Here is a 23,309-nt window from a genome sequence, read left to right as displayed (position 1 = left end):
ATACGTTTTTTTTATTTTCTATATATTTTTTTATTTTTTGAATACAGGACACATTTTACTTGTTTACTGGTACTGCTACTTTTACTTAAAGTAAATACTCTTTCTTCCACCACTGCTGTCACGATGCAGCTGAAAAAAAATGAATAGTGAAACAAAAGCCTTGTGTCAGGTAATTCTATCTTGTCCTCTGTGGTTATCGTGCATATCAGTTCCTGTAAATAAAGCCCTTCATCATGTTGTGAAGATGATAGATTGAGGGCACATGACATCAGCATTTATAAACAACTCGTGTCATTTTGTAGTTCACTTTTCAGTCGCATTTGATTTTTCCCCCCCAGTTTTATTTGATTTCATTAACATTTCTTGAATAAAATGTTTATCAAAAGGGTCGCTATTTAATGGGCACTCGTTAGACGCTTTAAAAATACCTGGTTCAATAACACAATACAAGTGTTTGATATACAGATAGTTAAAGGAGCACTTCACGCATTTTCAACCTTATCTTCAAATAATTGGTCCTCACTAATGCTCATTATAACGTAGCAGCATTTTATTGATGCACTGTCTCCTTTGTGGGCTGTGGACAGTTCAGGAACCTGCCTACCAACATCATCAATGTGGGTTCAAGGCCTTTCTCTTCCTGAAAAGTTAGCATGCTGAAAGAGAAGCCATTGTTCTTGTATTAATTTAAAAAAAATCACACCCAGTGTGAAGTGAGCGGTGATATTTATGAGTCATTAATTTCATCATGCATCTCGGTAGCCAATCACAGCACGTCCTGCGAAGTGACGTGCTTACATTTTTTACATTATTATTAATTTCATCATGCGTCTCGCTAGCCAATCACAGCGCGTCTGCGAAGTTTGAAGTTAATTTCATCATGTGTCTCGCTAGCCAATCACAGCACGTCCTGCTAAAAAATAATCACACCCTTCCCAGCTCTATGGCGTCACAGCGAAAGACAAATTTTCACGACGGAAAGAAAGACTTTCACCATGGATGGGTCCTAAACCCTCTTATAGGAGCGGTTGCACCGCTCAAAAAGAAAAAAACGTCACAGTAGGCATTTCGCTATTATTTGACATTAAATGACATCACTTTATGTGACGTCGTCAGATATCTCCATATTTGGGGAAAGCTTCAGCCCAATCCGACATCAATTGACTTCCAGTATAAGATTTAAGTTATACAAATGACAAACAAATATTCACAGTAGGGTGAAAAATGTTCAGGGATTTACTTCCACAAGAACCTTTGGCGCCGATTGGTCCAGTGGTTTACAAAATAGACAGACAGACAAAATGTCTTCAAGACAGCTAGGGGCCATGCCACGGCATAAAAAATGAGTAGATGTATGCAAAGATGAAAATGAAGAAAAACCAACCAGGTGCTCAGCGGAGATGAAAGTAGCACATACTAAAAGTAGTGGTGTTGCTTCTGGGATCAGCTAGAAACAAACACTGGAAAAACAAAGGTCCGAGCACTCAAAAATCAGGAGCAGAGAATGTAAATCTAAATATCCTTTACTGCAGAAAAGGTTAAAACGTCAGCATCTTTTGACCAACTGGTTTTCCTCCGGGCAAAGTGCTCGGATCTCTTTGTTTTTCCAGATGCAAAGTGTGTGTGTGTGTGTGTGTACGTGTACCTCTCCTTATCTATGCAAATAGACAAGGACCCGAGGGACGGAGGGAGTGACCGGCGTGAAGTCGTCGGATTGGCGGTTGTCCAGAACTGCCGATTCAACTGATAAGTCCAGATATGGGCATAATATGGAGATCTGGTTCCTGACTATTACATCATATTGATGACGTCAGGTATCTCCATATATGGAGATAAAAGGGACACAGACAGACAGATACAGTGATCTCCATATATGGGCATAAAAGGGACACAGACAGACAGACAGACAGATACAATGGGCATTGCGTTTCCTAATGGGCATCGTTCCCAACGGGCATCGGTTCTGGTCAACTAGATATGGAATCATGAAATTATTTCCACATATAAGTTTGTCTTGAGTCGACTTCTTCCAGCTACAAAATCACTTCATTAGACATTATTTGATCCATCTGCCAGTCTGCCACCACCGCCCACACGACATCTCTGTTCACACCACTGATGTGTCGCTATCGCCACGGCAACAAGTGTCATCAGGTCCTCCATCAAGGCACGAATGTATGTTATAGAGTGGCACTTATTACCCATATATTAATTATTCTATGGACCATAAGTGTTTAAACCCGGCATGTCATACATGATACGATGACTTCTAGCATTCCAGCGCGTACGTTTTTCTTTGTTTTGTTTTTACACAAACTACCATCAAACATCACACTGGTTCTCAAAGTGGGGTCTTTGAGGGGGTCCCCAGCAATATTGGTTAATATAGCATCAAATTGCTTTAACCCCATTTCATATTTTAGCTATTTGAAAGTAGTTGATCTACTAGCCCGAGCTGGTACTGTATTTTAGTTGTGGACATTTTTTAATACATTCGTTTACACAAATCTTCTCTTATGAATCTTTTCAAACGGGGGCCATGGCCAAATAAATACATCATTTGGTGGTCCTTGACATGAAAATGTTTGAGAACCACTGATATATCATATACCTTGGTGAAATGTCAGGAAGGAATCATGATTTCAATATGTTTTGCAATATATTGTGCAGATCGACTTAACACCACCCTATACACCATTGCAGGTTATTTGATCACGTAATTGTGATATTACTAAATACACGTGCTAATGTCATTATTATTTACACTTGGGACATTAATGAGTTTACAGTATAGGTTACAGAGTACGTAACGCAAGTTGCAACTTATTAGAGCCCGGCCATGGTACACATGCACATGTTTACTATTTATTTTGTGTTCCCCAGTGAGACCCATCTTGAGTGTACATGAAATTAGAATTCACAGGCATGCACTTCCCAGCTCTTTGATATTTGCGTTTTCCTCCCTCAACGCACAGTCACATAAAGTCCCAGAATGCAAGTAAGAGCAGGGGTGTCGGTGTGTGTGTCTTTACGGCGGTGCCAAGTGGTTACCAGAAGTGACTGTTGTATTTGGCGTGGTTGTGCGCTGGATGCCTGAATGGCTCCTTTCTTGCTCGTAGCTGGCACAAGGCGCGTGTGTGTCTAGTGCGGAGCTGTGCCGCGTTGGGCTCGCACGTTGAGCACGCACATCCCTGTATTAACTACTTAAACCCTATAAACTTTGTTGACCGGGGTCCCCCAGTGGTGTATACTTGATACCCTCCTTTTTTTGCCCTCTTCAGCACATCTCTCTTTGACGAAAATAGCAGATCTACAAGCTTGCAACTGCGACGCATTGTGGGCTTGTGTCCTACCCAGGATTCGAACCCGTCCTGTCCGTCCATGCGAGGCATTGCGCGACTTTCATGCAATACCTCTTGTCCACCAGTAGTGGTCCTACCATCCACAGGATATGCATTTCTCAATAGAAGAGCAGATAGACCAACTATAACCACCATACAGACTGGTTAAAAGAATGTTTTAATCACACAAAAAAGTTGTGGATTGCAGCTTTAACCCTGGTATCCCTATCTCCCCCCCACTCATTGTTTTTTAGTTTTTCATAAATAGTGGAAAATAGCTGACCTACAAGCTCTCAAAAAGTTGTGGATTGTAGATCGGCTATTTTCACTATTTGTTGTGCGCCAAAGTATATCGTCTCTGTCGGATGGAAACCCGGTCCAAAACTGTTACTTTTCTTTCTGGATTAAAAAAAAAGTATCAAAATTCGCAGATCCACAAGCACAAAAATGCGGCGCAAGCTTGTAGATCTGCTACTTTTGATGCTTTTGTATGACACTGTAGTATGATCAAGTAGGCCGTTCATTTACGAAAAAACACAAAAAGTGATATAGAATGTGGAGATAAGCGGTTTCTGCCCGACAGTGGTCGAATCAGCTGTCGAACCATCCCTTGTCAGACTCAGACCCCAGTATCTCGAGCCGCATGTATACGTGAATGAACGACTATATTATTACACATTCACCTCATGTCTCAACTTGCCATGCTCATCGCCGCAACGCTGGATCACTGAAGCTGGCACACATTCACTCCATCATGGGTGATGGATCATCATCCCCAAACACACACACACACACACACACACACACACATGCCCACTTGCACGCCGGGCATGGCTTGATCACCTCATTTGCACCGTCTCGCTCTTTCTCTCTCTCTCTCTCTCCCTCTCCCTCTCTCTCTCCGCGTCCCTCCTCCCACTCCCCCACCTCCTCTCCCGGGCTCATTAGCACCTGCGCTGATGGGGAGACGGAGGGAGGGAGGCAGGCAGAGAGAGAGGGGGGTGGGGGTGGGGGGGGTGATTGATACCTCCAGGGGATGGTATCCTCCCTCCTGACAGGCAGCATTTGTAAAACATCTCGCACTCGGCTGCCCGACACCAACTATTCACCAGAGCACATACTAGACAGATAGACGCACAGTAAGAATCCTCAGCGTTAACTTAACTCGGAGAGTGTAGAAATGTACCCAAACGAACCCGTAAGTTACATTTGTGAACTCTTTGAGTTACATTCGTACGCTCTCCTAGTTACATTTGTACAATCTTTGAGTTACATTCGTACGCTCTCCTAGTTACATTTGTACAATCTTTGAGTTACATCCGTACACTCTCCTAGTTACATTTGTACACTGTTTGGGTTACATTCGTACACTCTCCTAGTTACATTTGTACACTGTTTGAGTTACATTCGTACACTCTGAGTTACAAATGGATAAATTACAACAGTGGGGATTTTACTGTGTAGATGCTGCCTGTAGACGGATAGAGAGTGGGCTCTCACGCACGCCCCTGCATGCACGCGCAAAATATTGCGGCTATAGTTCCGAACTGTAGCCACACCTCTTAATTTCTGGTGACAAATGAATGCGTTGCCGCTGGAACGGTACACAAGACTCCATGTGATGGACAGGCCACAGTTTCAAACACCCCCCTCTCACAATCACACACACACACACACACACACACACACACACACACACACACACCTCTGCAAGGACTACATTTGATGGCAAGGCAGAGTGCGAAGGGAGGGAGGCAAATGGAACAGAACAGAACACTCAGGACAAGGGGCGTGGCGGGGGGGCGGAACACCTCGGCAAGATGGCATCGGTTGCTATGCAACTGGCCACCAAAGCTATTTATACATCGGCCCCCTTGTCCCCTTTTTATTTTTTTTTCTCCCCAAGCTACGCTGCCGCTGATCAGGACTGCAAGAGTGGATGGAGGCATGGCTTTGGTGTGTGTGTGTGTGTGTGTGTGTGCGTGTGTGTTTGGGTGTGGGTGGGTCAGCGTGGGTGGTTGTTTGTATCCCTCTGTGTGCGTGCATCATCATAAAATGTATTTTTGCCTGTGTGCGTGTGTGGCCACCTGCAAAAGTGCTTGTCCATCTGTGTGTGTGTGTGTGGGTGGTAGGGATGGGCATTTAAGACCTTTTTTGGTAAACGTTTAACCTTTGGACTGTGGGCGGTTAACTGTCTATGACGTCATATCAATAAATAAAGTTGCAGTCCTATGTGTGGGCAGTTCAGATAAGGCCTACACCGTGTATTCTAACATACTGTACATTAGGTCTATATCACATTCTGTAAGGTTTTCATCTTTTCAAATGTTTTTCTTTTCTTTATTGGGTATTGTCAAATATTGTAGGAACAATTATAGATTATATTTAAGTGATTTATTCCATTCGTATTCTGATATTTTATATTTTATATACTTAATTTCGGTTATTTAGTCCTAAACGGTTAGTGACGCACATTTCGGTTAGACGGTTAACCGCCCCATCCCAAGTGTGTGTGTGTGCGTGCACGCGGAGAGAGTAGCTCACAGTACTCGAGTGTTATGTTTTATCTCTATGTGCTCATCTCTGGCGCACGCTGTGAATTCTTGGGTACATTTGGCTTCAGACTCAAACGTTTTTTTGCCCCTTTTGTATCTCCAAGTCTATACAGTGTGTTTCCAGTCATACTTATACTTTAAAGGTGACCGCAAACTTGAAACGGATGATCAAATCTGATCAGGAAAAAAAACGAACCACTTTCTCATGCAGTGCTGTACAAAACCCAGTTCGCCGTGAATGCCTTTTTGAAATTCATCTGCCAGTGTTGCAGTACATTGATGGAGATAGCCATCAGCAGCTTGGAATCTTAGAATCGCAGTCCGCATCCCTAACTTTTATCCCACTGAAATATGAATCGTGCACTCAGCGCCTGTCAGTCGGCCCGACTGCGTTGTCGTCTCTCGTCACCGAGCAGAGGAACCTTTTACTATGTGCAGACAATGGGTGTGATTGAGAAGCCAAATAGATGACATTATTGAATTTTAACCCATTAAGACCTGAGGCCGATTCTGCAAATGTCTTCTAAATCCTAACTATCTGGTTCTCAAACCTTTTCATGTCAAGGATCCCCAAAATGATATGTATTTGGCTGCGGACCCCCATCTCAAAATATTTTGTTCCAGGGAGCAACGATTTGAGTTAAAAATGTTCGCTTAAAAATATATATATTCAAAGATTTGCACAAATGTTCACCATTTAAAAAAAAATAGCTGATCTACAAGCTCATGGCGCGGCACATAGTGACGGCACGAAGTGAATAGCCAAAGTATAAAATAATGGTTAAAATCTAAAGTGACTAAGATGCTTTCCCGGTTTTAATGGGTTAATAACATCTTCTAGGGTCCAACTTCGAATGCGCAATTACCTGGCTGCCAGACACACACCGTGTGTGTGTGTGTGTGTGTGTGTGTGTGTGTGTGTGTGTGTGTGTGTGTGTGTGTGTGTGTGTGTGTGTGTGTGTGTGTGTGTGGCAAGGGGCTGGAACATAAAGCAGACGACCAGCTCATCAGGTTCACACGGCAGCTGAAAGATGGCTGTAAGTGGCTATCAGCGCACCCAACCCTGTCTGAATGGATCCCTCCTGTCGCACAGCGGCGAGCTCATTCCATATGGAGAGGGGCCTAATTATCCCCCAGCAATGACTGAATCAACATTTGATTATAACCTCCCTAAGGCTGCACTGAAAGGCTCTATTCACAGACCCACTTTCACCCCTGTTTTTTCTCTCATAATCAAGAATAGCTGTTATTTTCTAATGATGAGCTTAATCTCCTTTTTTCTTTTAACCCTTTAAGACCGGGAACGCATCTGTGTGTCATTTTAAGGTTTCTTTGGGCGATTCAAACATAGTAGATCTACAAGCTCATAGATCTGCAAATCTTTGAATATATACTTTTTTAAAGCGAACATTTATAACTCAAATCTCCGTTTCTGGGGATTCTACAAATGTCTTCTAAATCTTCTAAAAACAGTTTTTTGAAAAAACGTTTGTTGCTATAGTGGTTCCCAAACTTTTTTCATGTCAAGGACCCCCAAAATTATATGTATTTGGCCGCGGACCACCATCTCAAATTATGTTGTTCCAGGAACCCCCCAGAAGCAAAGATTTGAGTTAAAAAATATATATATTCAATGATTTGCACAAATGTCCACGATTTTCCAAAAATAGCAGATCTACAATGTTTTATTTTTATATTTTTTGAATAGCCAAAGCATTCTTAAAATGACAGATGCTTTCCCGGTCTTAATGAGTTAACACAACCCCTGCCTGTTGTGTTTTTTCAGTGGTCTGTAAGGAGGCAGGGAATGTGAACATTTTGACTTGTGAAATGTCTTGAGCGAAAGGTTTTTATCAGCGGTCTCTACCTGCAAGACGGTAGTGGGGTTTTCATCCACCTGCTTTTTAATGCATATTTTGAATATGTTAATCTGAAAACCTGAGTTCGAAAAAAAATGCTGAATTAGAAAGGTTGGCGTATATACACTGCTCAAAAAAATAAAGGGAACACTTTGATCCCTTAATTCTTTTGAGTTTTTTCGTGAGCAGTATGTACACAGTTCATGAAAAAACTCAAAAGAATTAAGGGATCAAAGTGTTCCCTTTTATTTTTTTGAGCAGTATAGATAAAGAGCTTATGTTTTAGGTTTTGTTTTTACAAAATGGATGGAATTCTTGGTCAAAGACCTCTGGTTTCATCTCTCAGCTCCACAATCAACAGTGATGTATGCCCCATAGAGGTATATACAGGTCATATACAGTACTGTATATTATGACTACTCTTCCAAGAGCATGTAATGTCAGATGCATAGAACATATGCCACCTCTCCATAACTATGTGTTTGGCTGGCGCTCTTTTGATTGCGTAATCTTATTGCGCCCTCTTCAGAATATTATATACTGTATACAGTATATAGAAGAGGCATAAAAGAAGCACTATAAAAAGGCCTTGACGTAAAGGTAGGATTTCAGAGGTGATATAAAAGATGACACTGACTTTGATCCTCAGGCCTCCAGTAGGCTAGGTGCTGGGGCCACAAAAGCCTGGTCACTCCAGGTAATAAGGCAAGTTTTAGGAACAACCAGGAGGGTCCTATCTGATTAAGTAAGGCTGCGCTTAGGCTTATGCGGGGCCAGCATATTTCAAATCTAACCAGGAGCCTGGCCTTGTACAAGGCTTTAAAAGTCATAAGTAATATCTTAAAATCAATTCAAAAACTCACCGGCAGGCAGCCAGTAAGAAGAAGGTATGGGTGTAATATGGTCGCAATTCTTTTTTTTTGATAGCGAACATAGCCGAACATCAGCTTCGCTATTTTTGCTATTTGACATACAACAATGTATATAGAGCTTTGTCTAGCATAGGGATGGGCAATATTATCGATTTCGCGATATATCGCAATATTTTATTTCGCGATACTGTATCGATACTCCAGGCCGCCATATCGCGATTATTATTTTTTGTTGCTTTTTTAGATACAGGCTTTATGAAAAAACATTCAAAGAACCACTGATATGCAGCTACTCAATATGTAGTGTATATATATATACAATATGTAGTTGTGATATATCTATATATCGCAATATATCGCAATAGGTATCGTATCGCAATATATTGCAATATGTATCGTATTGCAATATATCGCAATAATATTGTAATATATGGCAATATGTATCGTATTGCAATATATCGTGATATAATCGTATCGTGACCCAGGTATCGTGATAAGTCTCGTATTGTGAGATTCTTGCCAATACCCATCCCTAGTCTAGCAGCTAAATGTTGGAGACTGGAGATTGCATTGAGCACTATTATGCACTCTATGAAGGTTTTATTATGGCTACTGACCAATATTGCACTGGCCATTGTTTTGTTCTCGCCCTTTCTAAAGCATGTCAAAAAAATAATAATACAGCTCAACCTTGGCACCTGCCACTCTACTCACCCTGTCCCATGGCCATGCTTGCCACCATGGTGGAAATCATCCAGCACTAGTTATGTTTGTGTCACTATGGCTGCCATTAGTCTGTTGAGTGTATGTGAAGGGGAAAGGGAGATACAGAACAGTGTAATTTCCCTTGTTTATCAGTAGTGGCCGTCTATCACGCAACTGGGCTTTAAAGATCAACAATGTTTTTTATTAATACAAATGTATTTTTTTCGTGTGCTTTTTTTCCTCCCCACACACAATTAACGCAAATGTCTACATTGATGTATCCTTTCTTTCCCCTAGCCAGCGGCACTTGGCAGAAATCACGGAACTCATCCACACTGCCTTCCTGGTGCACCGTGGGATCGTCGACCTGAAGGAATGGACTAATTCGGACGGCCCGCTGAAGGACATGCAGTTTGGCAATAAGATGGCTGTCCTGAGTGGCGACTTCCTGCTAGCTAATGCGTGTACCGGACTGGCCCAGCTCAACAACACTAAGGTAACCCCTCCCCTACCCCGCCCATCAGCAGGCTGAGCCGCGAACTCATCGCCAAACAATCTCTTAACCCATTAAGACCTGAAGCCGATTAAAAAAAATGTGTTCAAAATCGTTTAATGTCTAATGTTTCTATGTCGGTGGTTCTCAATCTTTTTCATGTCAAGGACCCCCAACATGTTATGTATTTGGTGTCCCCCAGGGACCCCCATCTCAATATGTTGTTCCAGGGACCCCCCAGAAGCAAAGATTTGAGTTACGAATGTTTGCTTTAAAAATATATATATATATATATTCAAAGATTTGCACACATTTTCACTATTTTCCAAAAATAGCAGATCTACAAGCTCATAGCGCGGCACCGAGTGCCGCGCTATCTGCTATTTTTGAACAGCCAAAGAAATCTTAAAATGACACAGACGCGTCCCCGGTCTTAATGGGTTAATATATGACACTGATATCAATGACAATCCCTGTATTGATGGGGGGGCCTCCAGGAGGCCGTATTTGTGGTTCCAGCTATCGCTGTCAATTGTGTTGGTCCTGCTTAAATGTATTGAATCGACGGATCCGTTCTCTCACTTAAGCCACATCGTGACACTCGCGGCCCCATGCTTGCACACGTTCTCAATTACACACAAACGCACAGGGAGCCCCCGCTCCGTTTGTTTTGTGCAACCGTGGAAACGGAGAAACTCGGCTTGCTATCATTTTAATGCTATAACGCAATGTTTATTGTGCAATTGAACCATAGAGAGGGAATCCGTCTTATTGACTTTCCATTTATAGATAAGTGTGTGTGTGTGTGTGTATACGTCTGTGTCTGTCTGTCGGTTTCCAGTGTGCGTGTGCATGCAGTGCACGTGGACGTATAGTACTACTACGTATGCGCGCGTGTGTGTGTGTGTGCGGTGACCTCATAAGCGCACTACAGACGGTATCTGGTGCACGCCCCGGTAACCCCTTGCTGACAGATTCTGTCACCAAGCTCCGCCGTCAGAATGCGGTCGCCCGAGTGGATCAAAATAACCATGTTTCCCTTTCTCCCTGCGCCCGGCAGCCAAACCAGCCCTTATCGCCTTCCCTGCCCCCCCCCCCCCCCCCCGCCGTCTTATTCAGCACAACAGTCTGGGTTTACGTCTGTCTTAGGGGGCAGCCAAAACGGGGGAATTTGAAAAGGTGTCCTCCTACTTTATGATGTAACCGGCTGTCATGGTGTCTGTAGTACAGGAAACACTATGAGGAGGCATTGGGCATTGCTCGTCGAAGTGATACAGTTCCAGAGCTACAAAACATTGTGTTGCGAATATTGTGATTGACATTTGTCACTGTGGCCCCCCCCCCCCCCATTTTGGAACTGAAACCGCCATCTTCCCCAAACAATGAAAAACTTGAGAACCGAAAAAGTGACAGAGCGATTGATGAGCTGTTGATGATTAAATGCTATGATAGATTTATGTCTACCCGATGTCAATATTTGTATCTCTTTCCTATCACAGCCGTAGTTTATGTCCTCGGTTTGACTTCAAGGATGACTGATGTCGTGTACAGTGTAGTTTTTTTTGTTAGTTTTTTTTTTTTACAGTTTATGTGTGGTCATTGTAAGGTGTACACACACTGTGTGTGTGATACATGTTATTACAGACATAGGTTGACAGATAACAGGCAGCGGTAGCACTTGAAGGCTCCGGAGTTTTTTTTTCTCATAAACCAGGCATTTTTTTTTCAAGGCAGAGAGAGTGATGGAGATTATGTGTCCTGGCCTTGAGAGGAATCCTATGCCGCTACTTGTATAACCCATTAAGACCTGGAACGCATCTGTGTCACTTTAGCTTTCTTTGGCTATTTTTGAGAAATCTTGAAAACATTTTTTTTTTGTTTAAAAAAAAAAAACTGTTAGGATTTAGAAAACATTTTTAACTCATTGAGTGCCATTAACGTTTTTACCGCTATGGCGCAACGTGCCAATGACGTGTTTGACGTGTTTTTGAAAAAATAGTTTTGAAAAACATGTTCAGAACCCAAGATATCATCATCTGAAGATTTGCAGCTCCATCCACTCCTTGTTTAACTTAGAACTGAAAAAGGCTGTATTTCACTTCCTAAGCACTTTTTTATTACTTTGAAAAAAACTCTGGCACTGGGACAACATCATTCTGAAATAATTCTGGCAATTCTGGCACTCAATGAGTTAAGAATCGCCTCAGGTCTTAATGGGATAAACGGTAAAGTAATCTCGGCGCGCGGCTCCAGTTTCTCCCCTTCGCAGACCTGTCGGCAAAACACGATCCGGCTGGATTTGGGAATGGAGTAAGGGGGAGGCAGGGGGAGAGCTTATCTGATACTTTCCAAAAAAAGACCCCTCTCCTACCCAGCCCCACTTCCCAAGGCTTTGCAGAGACACCACATCTGGTAATACTGTAGGCACATTGTCCTTCCAGGTCTGTGGGTGAGGCTCGGGTTTCCTCAATATTTTCCCCCGACGGATTCGGTTACGCAGAGGGCACTGCGAGTCTGGCAGAGTGGCTCGCGTCACCAGACTTTGTTCAGATGAAACACGGATGTCTGGGGGGGTGTATATTATGCATGTACAATTCAGCTGAGATGGTATGATGAAACAAGGGTGTCTGGGATGTACTGTATATGTGCAGATCAGCTGAACGTTGCAGATGATGATGTATACATATCGCCGCCGTCGCGTGGAAACCTTGTGCCCTTCAAAACCGTTACTTTTCAGGAAAGAAGAAGTAAAAAAAATATGGATCTAATGTAGTTATTATTTAGTCACACGCTCTTAATACTTTTTGTTGTACTTTTCGACAGACTTAACCACTTTCTACTGTCACTTGATTATTATATATATCTGATTTTGTCCTCAAGAATAGCAGATCTACAAGCTCACTAGGCATTGCATTGCGACGTGTTGTGAGCTTGTAGATCGGCTACTTTTTGCTACTTTAGCATGACACTCTTGTACGATGAAGTAGGACATTAATTTGAAGCACAAAACATTAAAAGTCACAAAATTAAGATATAAGGTTTCTGCCCGACAGCAACAACATACAGATCAGCGGAGCTGTTCAGTTGATGTATACATCATGTGCAGATCAGCTGAACTACACATCAGCTGAGATATACATATGGTTTCCTCTGGTCTGCCCTATTCTCACACTTATTAACGGTAAGGAAGAATGCAGGGGAATCAGCTGAATATGCCAACCATTTTATTTAGCAGATGGTGGTCAATGCTGCTCCCTCAGCAACCATTTCAAAGCAGCAGCATGTCATCAGGGCAGTTGATAAGGACCGGCAGTGTTAACGGTGGAAATCTGGGCAAAATGTAGTCATGCATGCCCCCTGTAAGAGGGAACGGGCAACTGCAGTCTTAGCAAAGCACTTAACCCATTAAGACCAGGAACTGTGTCATTTTTAGATTTGAGCTAAAAAGCATTATTTTTACACTTTGGGCTATTCAAAAATAGCAGATATACAAGCTCATAGCGCGGCACCGAGTGCCGCGCTATGAGCTTGTAGATCTGCTATTTTTGAAAAACCGTGAAAATGTGTGCAAATCTTTGAATATATATATTTTTAAAGCGAACATTTTTAACTCAAATCTTTGCTTCTGGGGGGTCCCTAGAACAAGATATTTTGATGGGGGTCCGCGGCCAAATACATATCATTTTGGGGTCCTTGACACAAAAAATATTGAGCACCACTGATGTAGAAACATACGTTTTTCAGAATACTGTTGAGATTTAGGAGACATGTAGAATCGGCTTCAGGTCTCAATGGGTTTAAGGCAAGCTGTTCAGAAATCCACAGCGTTTTTACAATGAAGCTGTCAAGCTGCTGTATTGTGATCAACTGCGTGGGGATGTGTTTTTTTTTTTGTCAGAGCTGATGCAAAATGCTGTTGTAGTGGAGTTGTAGTGTTTTATTTGGCCATGTACAGAATATGGTGAAAATGAAAATGGTAGTATGTGGAGTGATTTTTCTTCTGCCAAGCTCGTCCCATAGTCCCCAGATACTGTATGAAGACTACTTTGTTTTTGCAGCGTTGCGGCGTTAATCCCTCTTTTAGCATGAGACAGACAGAAAAGTGTCAAAATACACCAAAGATGCCGATCAGCCGCATGCCAGACGCGCCACCTGACATTAATCTATCTTCAAACATACTCGACAGGTAAAGAAATACATGTGGGCTAAACTGTAGGGGCCCAGACGTAATCTCATCACTCGAGAGTGTCATCATTAACCCCCTCGGCTCTCTCCGCGGTCGGCCATCTGCCTTTTTAGCCCCTCGGACGTGGCCGACACCCGATCCGATTTTACGGCGGAGTCTCAGCCGTACGTGGCTATAAATACGAGCGTAATTAACGGTGGGATCTTCCTTATGAAAACAGCAGGGGGGAAGGGGGGGGGGGGGGGGGGGAGTCCCCAGAGGCCTGATAATGAGCTGGCGAACAGGAGTAATCAGAGCTGGTCCGTGTTGCAGCCATTTACCTGGCCTCGACCCCCGGCCCGCACGTGGCTCCCAGAAGCCAACCGGACCATGTCGGCATTCAACCAAAACGATCACAGGTTTTCAAAGGGGGGGGGGGAAAGGTCCAATTTGCTTTCACCTTTTTATGATTTTTTTTTTGTAAATGAATGCCCTACTTCATCTTGTATCGTCACAAGAGTGTCACACAAAAGTACTGAAAATAGCAGATCTACAAGCTCACAACGCATCGCGATGCGATGTAGATTGGCTATTCTCACCATTTTAAGGTTTCCACCTGACAGCAACGATATATATATTTTTAAATTTCAATTCAAATTCAATTCATAAGATTGTAGTGCCAGTGTAACCACTTTAAACCTTGTATTTTGGGGATGTCGTTATCAAAGATAAAAAAATAAACTGTGAAAGAAACTTAAGCTTTCATCACGACTGGATGTGAGCTTGTAGATCGTCAATTTTTGCAAATTATTTGTTGTCGAGCCATTTCGCAAGGGGGGGGGAGGGGGGACGTAGCCAGGCTATAGTTATTTGGGGGTCCGCACTCCGTAGCATGGAAATGTTTGGGAATTTAAGATAAGAACAGCATACCTGGCTGAGGAGGAACAACTTCAGTCTGGTGCATTCCATAAACACGCTCGCATGCACGCTGTAGTAATAACAATTCTGAAAGGCTACACACATCAATAATTTGATGTTCTTGTTCCATCTGTTGTTGTTGTTCTTCCATCTGTTGTGTACATGCTGACTGATAGTGGACAAGTGGACTTAAAAGTGTCTCACTTTTCTCCCTGACAGGTTGTCGAATTGATCTCAAGTGCCATCGGCGATCTGGTCCAGGGTGTCTACTATGAAAACCCTGCTAATCTCGAGGTAAGAGCAAGTATTCTCATCATGCTGACTAGGCGTGCAACAGTTAATCAAGCTAATCGAATAAATATATTGATAATTTTATAACAATTGATTGATAATTGACCCCTATTTGGGGCATTTCATTATAGGCCAAAATGTAAAAAAAAAAAGAAAATAACAGATCTACAAGCGCACAGCGCACCGCGATACAATGCTACTTAAGCATGAGACCATTGTGTGACAAAGTATAAAATAGGGCTTTAGAGGTTAATCGAATCGCTGATATACATTTTTATAATTCTTCTCAAATATTCGATGAATCAAAAAAAAGAGAAGGTGAAACACAGAACAGTGGAGAATCCTTGATTATTCAATGAATTTAAAAAAAAGTAATCTATAGAATAATGGCTAAGAAGATAACTTCCAGCCGCGGTCAGAAGGTTCCAGAAATCAACTCCATTCACAAAATAAAACACGCCTGCATGAAAGCAGCTTAGTGGATGAATCATCACACGATGGATTCATTACATAATTCAAAGACAAAGCGTCTTGGCAGACCGTGACAAAAGATGTGGTATAGACATCTAAGAGACTAGACATGTTTACTATGAGAGGCAAATTAAGACAATCTCACCACATAATGAATCAGAAAGACCGTTTCAGTTTCCAGAGTTAACCACTTGAAGTGAACCCTAGTGTCCGACACATTGTGAGCTTGTAGATCGGCTATTTTCAGCAAAAGAGCTGTAACAAGGTAGCTCACAGTTTCTCTCAGAAGAAGGCACGTTTTCAGACTAGAGCTCACCCTCGGGCTCAAACAAAAGGCTCATTTTCGGCCTTATCTCGGCTTTCTACGGAAAAAAAGGCCCAGAGTTTAATTAAATCCATACAAAGGCTTTGTTTTTTTTTAAATACCAGAAACGTTAAACGAAAGCTATTGTGCCAAACTTCAACCCTACTTGGATAATGTCCAGAGTTCATCGGTTGACCCTTTTTTAGTCTGCTTATTAACCACAACATGAAACCAACCCACCTAAATAGATTACCCAAACTAATAGCGTAACTTTATGAGCGTACTAGCCCGTTACAACTGTATTTCCTTTTCTTTGTTTAACCTTAATTTCCCCTGGGGAGGTTGGCTGAGCACGAGTGCTCTTTTTCAGTAGTTCACTCACTCACACAGACACACACACACACACACATTCAAATCTGGAAACTTCCCAGTACAACCACAGTCTTATACTGTTGGCCACCGAGCAGCTCCACTGGAGCAGTTTGGGGGGTTCAGTGCCTTGCTCAAGGGCACTTTAGCGGTGTTGGAGGAGGGTTGGCCGTTCACTTCCCCACCCCGGATTCTTCCTGCCGGTCTGGTGGGGAATCTAAACGGGGAGCTTTCGGTCACAAACTCTCCCCTCTAACCTCGCGCAGCCACCGCTGCCCCAATACCCCAGTAGACCCCCTGCTATGAAATACAGCATGAAATGTGCTGTCACTGACTGCTGCACGGCCACTTACATCCTGAAATATGGACCCGTACGTGAAAGAGGAGGCGGTTAGGATGTTCCGCTTGAACTTTGAGGTTGTGTGCAATGTAAAGAGTCATAATGCTGCTGTCGGGCAGAAACCTCTTATCTCCATATTTTAACTTTTTTGTGTTTTTTTTGTAAATTAATGTCCTACTTAATACAGAAAGTACACGAAAGTATCAAAAGTAGAAGATCCGCTTGTCGATCTGCTACTTTTGCTATTTGAATCCTGAAAAGTAACAGTTTTGGATATAATGAGGTTTCAACCCGACAGAGACGATAATTCTATTTCAGGGGGTTTTCAAAGTGGGCTCCGGGGAGCCCCAGGGGTCCTTGGAAGAGGTTCCATGGGGTCCCCCCTGCAGAATGATTGAACAAAAACCAGTTTAACCGATTTAACCCTATTTTATACTTGGGGTGTTTGAAAATAGCCAATCTGCTGCAAACTCACAATGCGACACATTGTGAGCAACCTTGAAAGATTTAACTCAAACCCTCTCTTATGGAGGGGTCCCTGGCACGACATCTTTAAAGATGGGGGGGGGGGGGTGGTCTGTGGCCAAATACATATCAATTTGGGGGGGTTCCTTGACATGGAAAAGGTTTGAGAATCACGGCTGATGCGTTTTGCTTCTGCAGGAGAACAGTCTGAGCGGTACCGTCAGCACGGCGACATGGGAGGAGCAGACCTTCCTCTCCCACGGGGCGCTGCTCGCCAAGAGCTGTCAAGCGGCGATGGAGCTGGCCCAACACGACAAGGAGTCTCAAAGACTGGCCTACAAATATGGCCGACACCTTTCCCTCGGCCACCAGGCAAGTCCCGCCGAGTTTTAAAACCCGTTCAGTCCGGGAAAGCATCTGTGTGTCATTTAAAGATTTCTTTGCCTGTTCAAAAATAGCAGATCTACAAGGTCATAGCGCGGCACTCGGTGCCGCGCTATGAGCTTGTATACTGTATCTGCTGAAAAATCGTGAAAACTTTGAATATATATATATTTTTTAAAGCAAACATTTGTAGCTGTCAAATGTCTCAACAAATGTCTTAATTTTTTTTTTTAAACTATTGTTGCTATATCAGTGGTTCTCAAACTTTTTCATGTTAAGGACCACCCAAAATTATATGTATTTGGCCGCGGACCCCCCATCTCAAGATATGTTGTTCCAGGGACCCCCAGAAGCACAGATCGGAGTTAAAAATGTTCGCTTTAAAACATATATTCAAAGATTTGCACACATTTCCCACGATTAAAAAAAAAAAAAAAATTCGGATCTACAAGCTCACAGCACGACACTCGGTGCCACACTATGAGCTTGTATCTGTTATTTCTGAATAGCCAAAGAAATCTTAAAATGACACAGATGCGTTCCCGGTCTTAATGGATCAAGTGTGAAAGTGTTTTGACTTCCATACTGTGCTTCAACACTGTCTGCTACTAAGCTTTTGTGGCGACTACAAACGTCAGACGTTGCTTTGCATCTTCATGTCGCTGACTTCCATTGAAATTAGCTGGCAATGTGAAATGCAGCTTTACTGTATAAAAACAACAAGCCAAGAACAAGAGTAATCTTCATTAATGAGGAAACGGCGTGAGTTGAGTTAACTTGGGTTGCCATGAACTATGAAAATATGTTATATAATAACGGAAATGTAGTCGGTCGATTCCATTTTTGCAAGTATTCTTCATAGTGTCTCAACTTGCACTACTTTCTGTGTTGTCTCCTGCTGTGGCTCTCCGTGGCTCCATATTTGCGTGGCTACAGGGCATCTCAGCAGGGGATCGATAGATACATTCTTTCTGCAAGAATCCTCCTAATCAGGCTTTAACTCTGTTAAACCGCTTGTGGGTTTCCTCCAAGTAAACTCTTGCTTCTCATGATTCTAATGAATCTACAATGTTTGATTCAGTCGGAGTCGAGCCAGGCCCTGATAGAGCGCCTCCTGCTGAGCTTTGGCGCTGGACCTGAACTTGTTCATGCGTTGGCTCTCTTTCCCACTATGAAGGGTGACCCAGAACCCACCATGACCTGAACCTTTCCAGAACCCGTCAAAGTTCTGCGATTTGTGTTTTTGTTTCCATTATAACCACAACTGCCCCTGAAGGTGATGGTCATAAAAAAACTGTGGTTTAAAGTAAATTTACTCAAGTACACTTTTGAGGATTTTTTTTTTACTTTACTGAAGTATTTCCCATTTTCAATACTTTTACTTTTACTCCACTACAATTATTTGACAGATTTAGCTACTAGTTACTTTGCAGATTTAGATTATTATTATCACAAGACATAAATTAACCACCTCAGCCCTATATTTCGGCCATTTGAAAATAGCCGATCTACAAGCTCACAATGCGTCGCGATGCGACGCATTGTGAGCTTGTAGATCTGCTATTTTCAAAAGATTTGTATACATTATGAACTTGTGAAATGGGACATTCTGCACAATGAGTACTTTTACTTTTGGTACTTACTGTAAGTACATTTTGATGCCATTACTTTTGTACTTTTACTCAATTTTGATTACCGGACTTGTAACAGAGTATTTCTACAGTGCAGTATTGATACTTTTACGTAAGTAAAAGATGTGAGTACTTTTTCCACCACTGATAAAACTCATGTTTTTGAAAAATGTTGAAAGTTTTGGGTTCCAAGAACTCGGGGTTAATACTACCTCCTGAGCAGGGTCCAAATAGGTTCTATGCACAGCAGCCATGTTGGAAAGAAATTGGGCCTCACTTGTGTTACCAATGATACTAATTAAGGCTCTTTTCCATTTAGTGTAGCACAGTGGTTCTCAAACGTTTTAATTTCAAGGACCCCCATAATTCAGAGTTATACACCCATAAGGGGCCATTTGAAACCCCCTCAAAGAACCACGAGGGTCCCTGGACGGTGGACCCCAAATTCGAGACCCACTGGTGTAGCAGAGTGTTTCCAGTGAGCCAACATGCACAATATCAGCACCCTGACTCTGTTTTGCACAACATCAGCACCCTGACTCTGTTTGAGCAAAATGGAACAGCGCCTTCATTAGTATCATTGGCAATACAGTAAGGAAGAAGAGGCCCAATTTCTTTCCAACATGGCTGCTGTGAATAGAGCCTATTAGGTTCTGAGAACCTTATCTGAAGCTGAGCCGTAGCGTAATGGAAACAAATCCAGAACATGGCATGATTCACTTAGTTCTTATAGTGGATAAGAGCCAAAACTAACACAGAGTTACTTAATGAAACCTCTGAAAAAAGGAGTTGGTTGAAAAAGATGAAAGATGACCAGCATCAGTGGTGTAAAGTAACTAAGACATGTACTTAAGTACAATTTTTAAGTATATTTACTTTACTGGTGCATTTCCAGTTTTCAGTACTTTTACTAGTAGTAAAAGTAGTACTCATTTCAAAACTTGGTACTATAAGTACCTTTTGATGCCAATACTTTTGTACTTTTACTCAAGTACATTTTGATTAACAGACTTTTACTTGTAAGAGAGTATTTTTACACTGCAGTATTGATACTTTTACTTGAGTAAAAAATGTGCGTACTTTTTCCACCATTGACCAGCATGTTCTCCCTCCCGTTTGTAGCTGAACTCCGACCTGCAGCCGTTTGTGAAGAGCGGCACGGTAGAGCCGGTCTCGTTCAGCTTAAATGCCGCCCCTGTGGTCTTCCACCGTCAGATAGTGGGCCAAGAGATGTGGCATCACCAGTTAGAACAGGTAATGACGCTTCTGAGTATGTGACACACTTGCTATATAATAAACTGCTATATAAATAAAGTTTCATATGTTATTTTGACGATAACTCAGATTACACCACCAACAGAAGGCCTCTGTATTTAATGGCCTACGCATGATATTTCACAGGAAATGTTCAGTTTTTTTTAGGCCAATCAAAGCATGCGTTTTATAATTATGTCAATCACTGCCATCTTTATTTTAATGTTTACTAACGTCACAAACCAAGTATCTAAAGTTAAGACTTGGAAAAGTACATTATGTCAACTGATTTTATATTCTACAATTCCAATGACAGGCTAAATAGTGTTTTTTCTGAAAATAAATTAAATTACACAATTTTTATAATTCCATGCCTAAATGGTGTTTTCTATTAATGTCTACTAACATATTTTATGAGATGGGGTCATATAATTACAAGTGTCATGTCTAATTGTGTGTTATCTCTTTACTTTAATAGGTAAAAGGATACAGAAACCAGCTGGATTATTCAAAGGTGAGCAGACTAAATTATACGAACTATAGACAATGGTGGAAGAAGTGCTCAGATGTTTTACTTATGTAAAAGTAGAAATACTGCAACATAAATATACTCTCACAAGTAAAAGGCCTGTATTCAGAGTTTTACAAGAGTAAAAGTACAAAAGTATTGGTTAAGATATACTTATCAAAGAAAATAAGTATTCACATTTCTCAGAATTTGTCAAACCTTTTCGAAAATAGCAGATATGTACAGTATGAAATATTGACAAAGACTAAAACTAAGGACATTTTCTCTATAATGTGTTAGTTTTGTAAACAAACAATACAGTTTCAGTTAGTAATTGTTTTTTGTATAGCCTTGTTCTTGTTCTTAATTTCAGTGAAATGTTTAGTTTTTTAGTTTTGTTTCAATTCAAATTTGAGTCATTTTGTTTTAGTTTTATACTACTGTATAATAACCTTGGTTAAGTGTTGCTGCAGTATACTTTCACGGTATGTGTTGGGCCCATTTCACACATGAAACCCTGCTCTGCCTATTTGTTCAGCAGCACTGCCGGTTGGCAAGAGGGCCACCAGAGAAGGAGGCTGTCTCTTCTCTGTAACCAATATCAAAGTTGAGAAATGAGCTTTCCAAAGTCAATGTGTGAGAGGGAAGAAGGGGACCGATAGGGGTGCAGGAAGAGAGACCGAGGCAACAGGGGAAGGGGTCTGACGCGGGGGCGGGTGGGGTGGGGATTGCGGGGGTGTGGGGGGTTATGTAGTCGTGTCTGAAACCAGAGCAGGGTGGATTAGTTTCCGAGGCCTATTTGTGGAGGAGACACTGAGGCTCAGAGACAGTGGCATTGTGAGTGAATCTCCTTCAGCACACTCACTAAAGGAGAGGGACATGGGCAGAAGTTTCAGAGAGAGTACGTGAGATGTCAGATGAGGGACACAGGACGGAAAGGTGAGAGCAGGAGAGACGAAAGTGACACTGGGGCGAGGTTCAGGGGAGAAAAACTTGGAACATAATTATCAGCAAAGTGCTTAAAGTGGGATTACTGGCTTTACTGCAAATGTCACACACACAAAAAAAAATCACATGTGCTGTCTGCATCACAGCCGATCTCGCTACAGTAGTTATAGATGCTTACATGATGCATATACGGCGAACATAAAATACTATGTATATAATATTTTAACGTAAGAACCATGCACATAGCACCGGCTCCATGCACCTCAAAGTGTGCTATGATTGATGTACATACTTGGCGTTTTTCTTTCCTTACTACTTGTTATTCTTAATGACAATTTCTATAGTTATTGCCACTACAATATAGAATTTTACTTATACTTGCATTCTTGTATGTCGGGTGGAAACCTCATACAGTATGTCCAGAACTGTTACTTTTCAGGATTCAAATTCAAAAGTATCAAAAGTAGCAGATCTACAAGCTCAAAACACGTTGCTTCGCGCTGCGTTTCAAGCTTGTGGATCTGCTACTATTGATGCTTTTGTGTGATGCTGTAGTATGATCACATAGGGCATTAATTAAAACACAAAAATGTAAAACATGGAGATGAGATGTATGAAATGCAAATCTTGAATCTTATAGGCTACAGTAGGTCACAATTACCCAGAAATGTTCCACACATACTAGAGTAGACGTAAGTCTCGCATAGCCAGGCGATCAGAGATCTCCACAGATGTATCGGTAGGCGGAGATCTCTAATGGTCTGGCTACGCGAGACTAGAGGAGATGTGATGCTGTGTGGAAAGATGGGGGAAAAAAAGGGGGCTATCAAAGTAATGAGGGGATGCAGCATCAAACGGAGGGACATTGAGGGTCATAAGGGGAAACATTAACCCATTAAGGCCGGGAACGCATCTGTGTGTCATTTTTTAGATTTCTTTGGGCTATTCAAAACTAGCAGATCTACAAGCTCGTAGCGTGGCACCGAGTGCCGCGCTCGCTTGTAGATCTGCTATTTTTTGAAAAATCTTGAAAATGTGTCCAAATCTTTGAATATATATTCTTTAAAGCGAACATTTGTAAAAAAATGTTGTTCCAGGGACCTCCAGAAGCAAAGATTTGTGTCAAAAATGTTCCCTTTAAAGATATACTGTATATATATATATTCAAATATTTGCAAAAATGTTCAAGATTTTTTTTAAATAGCAGATCTACAAGCTCGTAGCAAGCGCTATGAGCTTGTAGATCTGCTATTTTTTAATAGCCAAAGTATAAAATATGGATAAAGTGGTTACACAGATACGTTCCCGGTTTGAGTGGGTTAAGAGAAATGGGATGCTGCATGGAAAGAAAGAAAGAAAGTTAAGTAGATGAGGTGTTGTGTTGTGAAATGAAGCATTTTAAGGCCTTCTCCCTAAACTGAAAAGGAAACCAGGCA

The 23,309-nt window shown here is 41.9% G+C and overlaps 2 protein-coding genes across 3 annotated transcripts in view; one reads left to right on the top strand and one right to left on the bottom strand.

Annotated features, from left to right (window-relative positions):
- Positions 1-23,309, bottom strand: part of LOC311035573 (phospholipid-transporting ATPase IA-like) — a 212,174-nt gene that overhangs the window by 42,680 nt on the left and 146,185 nt on the right. The window lies entirely within an intron of this gene.
- pdss2 (prenyl (decaprenyl) diphosphate synthase, subunit 2) overlaps positions 1-23,309 on the top strand; it is a 36,634-nt gene that overhangs the window by 10,394 nt on the left and 2,931 nt on the right. Inside the window, exons 3-7 of the mRNA XM_084044452.1 lie at positions 9,630-9,828; positions 15,128-15,202; positions 17,347-17,520; positions 20,286-20,417; positions 20,896-20,931. Coding sequence (XP_083900578.1) covers positions 9,630-9,828; positions 15,128-15,202; positions 17,347-17,520; positions 20,286-20,417; positions 20,896-20,931 — 616 coding nt within the window. The remainder of the gene's footprint in view (positions 1-9,629; positions 9,829-15,127; positions 15,203-17,346; positions 17,521-20,285; positions 20,418-20,895; positions 20,932-23,309) is intronic.

The sequence above is a fragment of the Gymnoscopelus microlampas genome (assembly GCF_963454915.1).
Source record: "Gymnoscopelus microlampas genome assembly, chromosome: 20".
Lineage (NCBI taxonomy): Eukaryota > Metazoa > Chordata > Actinopteri > Myctophiformes > Myctophidae > Gymnoscopelus > Gymnoscopelus microlampas.
Note: the sequence above shows the minus strand (reverse complement) of the source record. Positions and strands in the feature narration are given on the sequence as shown.